Genomic DNA, 8,110 nt, shown 5'->3' with positions numbered 1-8,110 from the left:
AAGGCCTAACTTGTTGCACGTAGCCATGAAGACAAAAATATTAGGCGGACGCCAAGTCCTTACGTTCACATATATAGTCTTAATTCAAATATTATTAAGAAAATATTGGGTCAAAACAGACGGCCAAATAAAATGCTAATTCAGAAATTATTAAGAAAATGCTTGGTCAAAACCGACTGCTATAAGTAGAAAGATGACTAATAAAATATACGTTAAAACGTTGACTCATGCTACTTGGCTTTCCTCTATATATGCGTATTTCATCCGTAGCATTAAAAGCGATCAAAGAAAGATTTTTCTCTTCTTTTTTTTTTTCCCTGCATTAAAACCCTTCTTCTTCCACACAAATGGATCTTACCTTTCTCTTCAGTTACTCTACTTCTGCTCTCTTTATTTCCCTGATCGTCCTCTTGTTCACCAAATGGAAGAAATCCAAAGCTGATACAAAACTCCGAAAACTCCCACCTGGTCCCAAACAGTTGCCCATAATTGGACATTTGCACCTTGTAAGTCTACTTCCACATCGTGATTTCAAAGAATTAGCCAAAAAATATGGACCAATAATGCATTTGAAGCTCGGTGAAACTTCAGCAATTGTTATATCTTCCCCGGAAATTTCAAAAGAAGTACTGAGAAATCAAGATCCTACTTTTGCAGCCAGATCAGGAACTTTGTCTACTGAGATTTTATGGTATAATCACACTGATATGGCATTTAGTCCATATAATGATTACTGGAGACAAATGCGTAAAATCTGCGTTTTGGAACTTCTAAGTTCCAAACAGGTTCGATCTTTTGCTTCCATTAGAAGTGATGAGGTTCTTAAACTCGTCAAATCAATTAAATCATCCGCCGGAAAACCCATAAATCTCACAGAGAAGATTTTCTCGTCGACAAGTTCAATTACTGCCAGAGCAGCGTTCGGTAAAATATGCAAAGATAAAGACACACTGGTAAAACTATTCAAGGAAGGTGTATCCTTAGCGGCAGGCTTTGAACTGGCTGACCTGTTTCCTTCTTCGAAGATACTAAGAATTTTCAGTTCGACTAAGGTAAAATTATGGGCAATGCGCCGCAAACTTGATGTGATTCTTGACGAAATAATTGATGAACACAAAGAGAATTTGGCAAGAATGAGCAAGGACAACGAAAGTTTTGGCCAAGCAGATCAGACAAGAAGGGGAAACGGAGAGTTCGGCAACGAAGATTTAGTTGATGTTTTCCTACGAGTAAAGGAAAGTGGGGAACTTTCCATTCCTATTAACTATGATAACATCAAAGCTGTTATCTCTGTAAGTATTTTGACTATTATTTAACCTTCTATATGTAATATTAATTGCTCGTTATATTTTGATTAACAAGGCTGGTGGATATTATGTAGGATATGTTCTCAGCTGGAACAGATACATCATCATCGACAACTGATTGGGCTATGGCCGAACTTATAAGGAATCCACGAGTAATGGAGAAGGCACAATCTGAAGTACGAGAAATTTTTAAGGGACGTGAAATCATAGATGACACAGATCTTCAAAAGTTAAAGTACCTAAAGATGGTAATAAAAGAAACCTTGAGGATGCATACAGCAGTTCCCCTTCTCCCAAGAGCTAGTACGAAAGATAGTGAAGTCAATGGATATTTTATACCTGCCAATGCCAAAGTCTTTGTAAACGCTTGGGAAATGAGCAGAGATCCTAAGTATTGGACTAACCCCGAAAGTTTTGAACCAGAACGATTTGAGAACAACGGTTTAGACTACGCTGGAAATGACTTTGAATATCTTCCATTCGGATCAGGAAGAAGAATGTGTCCGGGAATGACTTTTGGGATAGCTGGAGTTGAGCTTCCTTTAGCTCAACTTCTCTATAACTTCGACTGGAAACTCCCGGAAGGAATCAGTCCAGATACTTTAGACATGACCGAGAACTCTGGAATAACTGCATCAAGAAAAGAAGACCTTTATGTAATTGCTACCCCTTATGATCCTTGATTTTATCTACTACTAGATAATTCTAATAAGTTTATTAAGACATACTTTCATCGCAGATCATGTTTTTTCTTCTTGTAATCAGATGTAAAATCTATATCAATAAACAGTAAATGTACTATTTTTGGGTGTGGAAAAGTTATAGTTGGAATAGACTAATCTCAATCCACCGTCACAATAATCTTTTCCAGAAAACCTTAATTGATCAGCTGTAGTTTTCTGTTTTCTTTAATATAACATCTTGTCAGAAGCGGTGTTTAGAATGGCTGCCACGCTGTTAAAGCTATATTTCTTTTATTTAATTTGAATGTTTCAAAGTTTGTTTCCCAGTTTTAGGAGTTTATTGATTTTTCAACAGTGGTGTGTTGAATTGTGGCTTAATTCTAAGTCCATGATGTTAGTGGTTAGTCATGTTTTCATGTTTAAAATTGCAATTCAAACAAATATTTTCTTCTACAAGTCTTGATCAATCCTACAAATCATTTGTTAAGAGCCCCTTTAAATATCAATTAAATCTTAGAGGGGCAAATATCGTTTGAGACAACGATCTCTTGTTTGAGCCTTTCTATTATATTTTGGTAATCTTGATTCTTTTTTTTGTTCTCTTCTCCACTTCCCTTGAAGGATTACATTCCAACATTTTTAACTTCTAAATAAAAGATGGAGTTTAGCCTTCCATCTAAATTGTTTTTAATGTCTAATTAAAAGATGGGTGGTTGTATTCGCATTGCATTTTTTAATAAATACATTACATTTTACTCATTAACCTTTATTCTTATCATACTTATATTCTTAACTTTTTTATTCATCATATTCTTGTTTTTAACATCTTATTAATCAAAATTTTTTATCTTTAATCACAATTTTTATCCAAAATATTATTAACGTGACTTAAAATAAGTGTAAAATATCTAATTGCATTTTCGAAGTATTATTATTTTTATTTATTCAAAAAATACAATGGACAAATGAGTCTTTTTGCTCTATCACAAAGAAAAATTTGAAGAGAAATCATTATCTGGATCAATTTATGTTAATTTGTGAAAATGCAATGAAAAATGTTTGAGTTATAAATATAATAATGTGTAAAGGTTACAAATCTCTCATACAATTAAAATGTAATCTAGTTATTAAAAATTGTGGTGTGAATATATTTAGGCTTAATCTAGCGGGCAAATTAATTGTTTTGGTGTTTTTTTCCTTTTTATTTCATAAAAGAACAGGTTTTTACTTGCTGCCTTTAACTTTCTGAGTTTTCTTTCATATTGTCACCACCACTACCCTAGCTAAATTGGGCACTACGATCAACCTAAAATTACTTAAAAAAAATAATAAAACGAAAAATAAATAAAAAGGTTGACGAAATAGAACTAGATGTGGTGTCTAGCCGATCGAGTGTCTATGCCCGCCCATGTTCCACCCCTTCGCCAGCGTTCCCCATTGCTTGCTGTCGCAAATGTGAAGTTTTCCATGAACATACAAGCTAATCGCTCATGTTCACCAAAATATATTTAGAAAGACCACTGCAAGAACTACACTATTTATTTTGTACATCCACAAGGTATTTCTGAATTTGTGGTTTAACTATAATAGGGTTCCAAATTGCAGTTACTTTGAATAAATATAGAAAATAATCTACAAATAAGTTTTTCTCAGTTTAAGTTAATCCGACAAATTTAATTTAATTTCTGAAATTCACCATAAATTTATCCTCCAATTAATTGATGTATAATGTCATTATTTACGAAGCATAATAGATAGAAGAGAAAATCATAAACTAGTTGAAAAAATGAGAAATAAGAATGGTCTACGAAAATGTATGTAACTTTCGCTAGCAAGTATAATTTGAAAGGGTTTTTCAATTCTGTACAATTTTGATGGATCAATGTTGTCAAGTTTTCAGGGTCAAACTTCATCGTATGTGAGTCGGTTTTAGACTCTTTTTTCAGTTAGCTTAAGGATATTTTCAACGTTTTTGCAATCTTTTTGTTTTATTCAAAATTATCTGCTGAATTAAGATTTCGATTTGATTATGTTTCGTTTTGATTCTTTGAATATGAGTTAAGGATTTGAAAATCCTATATTCGTTTTCTATTAAATAATAATTTAGTTTTTCGTTATTTGGTGAATTCTAATACTTCTCACATTTATTCGCACTAAATTCAAGCACCACCAATTTGTATGTTACGAACAACTACCTTTTATTATTATTCACGTATCCTACTTCAATTTATACATATAAATATACATACAGTATTTAACATAACTGCATTTTTAAATAAACTCCCTGTTGAATAACGCACTCCATACGGAAATAATAATGGAAGTTTACATAAAATAAAGAAAAGAAGAGGAAATTACACCCCATGTTATTTTTTTAGTTGTCATTTACAAAAATATCACCTTTTAAAACTCTTTACACAAATGTCATATTTGTTCATTTTTACCCTTCAAAAGAACTTGAATACCTTGCATGTCTCTTTTTTATAATTGTGTAAGTGTCATATCAAATTTTGGAAAAGAAAAAAAAAACCGTCAATTGTGAAAAAAAAAAAAAAGCCGTCAAATCTTATAAATGTCGGGTTAGACAGTTAAAATGTCGATCCCGACAATTTCGAAATGTCGAGTTCGATAGTTCAACTGTCGGAACTGTCGAGAAGCTTCAAATGTGTTTAGTAGCATTAATGATTATAATCATTTCTCAACTACAATATCACAACCTATTTCCAAATATAAATGACTGAATGCTTCATTAAATATGAAATACTTCACATTTTCCTAAATATTTTTTGTATGTTTTTCCTTCAAAAATATTTTAAAAACAAGAACAATTCATAAGCTATTACATAAAAATATAAACAATTCGTAATAATTGACCTTTCAAAATAGATGAAGAAGATTGATGAAGTAATGTCTTCTTGACCAAGAAGAAAATAAATGAAGATGATGAATTAAATAAGGGTTTGTTTAACAAGAAATTTGTTTTTTTTATGTTAATTAGGGTTTTTAAGGATTTTATATTTATTTTTTATTAACTAAATTCGCATTTTACAATATAATATTCATATATTCAATGATTATAATATACAAATTAAATAATCTAATCACAACATTAATTGTTTCGAAAAACAATTATGAAGGAGCATTAAATGCTCCAAAAAGGTCAAATTAAGGGTAATTTAGACATTTCACAACAAGAAATTGATATTTTTATACAAATTATGTGCACATCAATTTTTTTTTTTTTTCTTTTGCATTTTTAAAAAAAGTGACATTTTTGTAAATTCCCCAGCAATAAAGAATTTTATACATCCCATCCAATTCACGTTGTTGACGATTAGCTATCGAATTTGACTTCAACACACAAATTTACAGAATTATTAATATTTTTTTTGTATTATATAAATAATTTTCAGTATCATATAATTAATAATGACGTAGCCTTGAATATAAAATCATCTATCAAGTAGACAACAGACTTCTAAAGATACATCAATTTCCTTGATGGCTACCGCCTACCGGCCTGTCTGAAATGCGATATTTAATAACGACGGATATTAGAAATATCTTCTACAAGACACCACAAAAAAAAAAATAATAATAATAATAATAAATAAATAAATAATAATTAATAATAATAATAATAATAATAATAAACAAAGTAACAAAAATCTTGTCTAATGAGCTCATAAAACATAGATAATCCACTTCCAAAAATGCTAATTCTAAGCAGTTTTAAATGTTTAGAAAATATATCCCCTATTTATGCTCCATCAAAATGTATTTTTGAGGAAAAATGTGTTTTTTTAGTGCTTTTTTCAGAGAATGTGTGATTAAAAAAGGGAAAAAAAAATTGGATTCACGTATAATATTATTTGATTAAAAAAAATGATTAAAATCACAAAAGAAAAACCAAGGGGCATTTCCCTCTACAGTAAAGCCCTTTTCTCTTTCCCAAAAAATGGATCTCCATATCCCCTTTAACTTCACTACTTAAACTATATTTCTGTCTCTAGTTTTCTTGTTCACTACCAGATGGAAGAAATCCCAAACTCCTAGTAAACAACGAAATCTCCCACCAGGTCCCACACAGTTGCCCATAATCGGACATTTGCATCTTTTAAGTTTACTTCCACGTCGTGATTTCAATGAATTAGCCAAAAAATATGGACCAATAAATGCATTTGAAGCTCGGTGAAACTTCAGCAATTGTTATATATGTGAAATCGAGTTTGGGACACTACACACTACTTCAACTTTTAAAATTACCAAGTTTACGTTTCAAACAATTTATTAATTCGACCTTATGTGCGGAATTGACTAATTAAAGCAACAAGTCACTTTTAATTAGTTTTCTAGATGATTATACATACAAGTCAAATTTCCTTAAGTTTCAATGCCGCAATAATAATATGGAAAGCAGTGAAAATACAAGATTTGTTGACAGAGAAACCCAACGTGGAAAAGACTCGGGACCAAGCCAGTTACCTCCACTCTAGACAATTAGGAATATAGTGTGATTCCAGCCTACAAACTTCCACTAGTTCTAGCTATTGTAATTCTATTAATCTCTAAGATCCGCTTTCAATCTTCCAATCTCACGATCTAATACCATAGACATTGTCTAGCCATTCCACTAGACTTCCAAATCTACTTCCTACAACCTCCAAGATTTGCTATCTTCTTCCAGCCTCTTGATCTTATACCAATTGTCTCTCTCAAGTGGAATTCCAATAACCTCTTGTTCTTGTGCTTCATGTGCTTAATGTCTACCTTTCTCAATCCCCAACGAGAGAGTCCCTATCTCAAAGAATTAAGCAAAGCTAGGTATTTTGGATTCTCGAACTTTTGATGTTTTTCTAAAACTTGTTTGCCAGATCACAAGGTCAATGTGAATGGATCAATATTCGAAGCATTCCTTGGATCTCTCAAAATATGTTGTGAAGATGTTATGAGGATGAAGCATAATTTAGCTACCCTCAGAATTTCGTCCACAACTTGTATATTTATAGTTGGGGATGAATAGGTGTCATGGGCCGTGTAAAATTCTCTAAAATCGCGATCTAGGGTTTGGCCATGTAATACTGCCGCTCAAGCGACAACTCGACTAAAAGCGATCAACGGCTTTTCGCTCGAGCGACGCAAGGATGACAAGCGAGCGATGAGCTTACTATTTTTAATGCAACAACTTGACAAGCAGTTAGAGAAAATCCAACAAGTCTTCTACCTCTTCCAAACTCAAACCCTAGCCTAAACCATCTATACAAATTGCAACACAAGTCCTTGACTTTTTACACATGACCAATTAAATTATTTTGCTCACAGAATTGCCAATTACAACATTTGACCTAACAATCTCCATATTTGGCATTCTGTGACAAAAATATACAAATTAAGTGAAGACTTGAAAACAAATAACTATTATATCTAGTATATGCAATCATTGAGTTTTGCATTCCTTGTTAAACCTGTTTCCTGAAATCCAAAACTCACATACCTAGTGTAAAAACATGTGATACAAAAAATATAATAAATAAGCACTTAATCACAAATCAACATGCTAGCTTGAAACGTGACATTAATGTCAATTAAAACACCAACCGAAACATTAACATCACTAAACATCAAAACTCAAATAGCAATGGACATGATATGGAATGCAATGTAATGCTCCCCATTGCTGCGCACTTTCATGAATTTTATGCAGTAATACTATGTATCTATATCTTTCCCAAATGACCCCTAGACATAAAATGCAAAAATATCAACAAATATAATGCAATCGCTCTCCACTATGTATATGCTCTTTATTCTTTCTCTTCTCCTATGTATATGCTCTTATTCTATCCCCTTATTTCCATGTTTGTCTTCCCCTTTTTATCACAAATGTTGAAGGGAATGATATCAACATCAATTAGAGCAATAACATATAACCACTTAAAAATGCAGTTGATAGCATGCAAAAGTATAATTAACAAGTAATAAACCTCCCCACGTGCTCATTTTAAGTCAGAATGGAGTAAACAATCTAAATGACTCGTGTGTAAAGTTTCACTAATCCAATGCAAGTAGAACTCCAAATCTTAATTTTGTGAGAAAGAACATGCTAATCACTACCAATAA

The 8,110-nt window shown here is 31.9% G+C and overlaps 1 protein-coding gene across 1 annotated transcript; it reads left to right on the top strand.

The window, feature by feature from the left end:
* Positions 1-284: 284 nt before the first annotated feature.
* Positions 285-2,140, top strand: LOC111388685 (premnaspirodiene oxygenase-like). The gene is made up of 2 exons (XM_023013460.1): positions 285-1,292; positions 1,382-2,140. The coding sequence occupies exons 1-2, from the start codon at positions 348-350 to the stop codon at positions 1,988-1,990; spliced, it is 1,554 nt and encodes a 517-aa protein (XP_022869228.1). The 5' UTR covers positions 285-347; the 3' UTR covers positions 1,991-2,140.
* Positions 2,141-8,110: the final 5,970 nt, after the last annotated feature.

The sequence above is a fragment of the Olea europaea genome, unplaced genomic scaffold (assembly GCF_002742605.1).
Source record: "Olea europaea var. sylvestris unplaced genomic scaffold, O_europaea_v1 scaffold520, whole genome shotgun sequence".
NCBI classification, from domain to species: domain Eukaryota; kingdom Viridiplantae; phylum Streptophyta; class Magnoliopsida; order Lamiales; family Oleaceae; genus Olea; species Olea europaea.
This window is presented reverse-complemented; position numbering and strand designations above follow the sequence as displayed.

Excerpts from the sequence above, each read along its gene's own strand:
- LOC111388685 (XM_023013460.1), top strand. The coding sequence starts at position 348 with ATGGATCTTACCTTTCTCTTCAGTTACTCTACTTCTGCTCTCTTTATT. Across the intron at positions 1,293-1,381 it reads ACATCAAAGCTGTTATCTCT|GATATGTTCTCAGCTGGAAC; the intron begins GTAAGTATTTTG and ends GATATTATGTAG.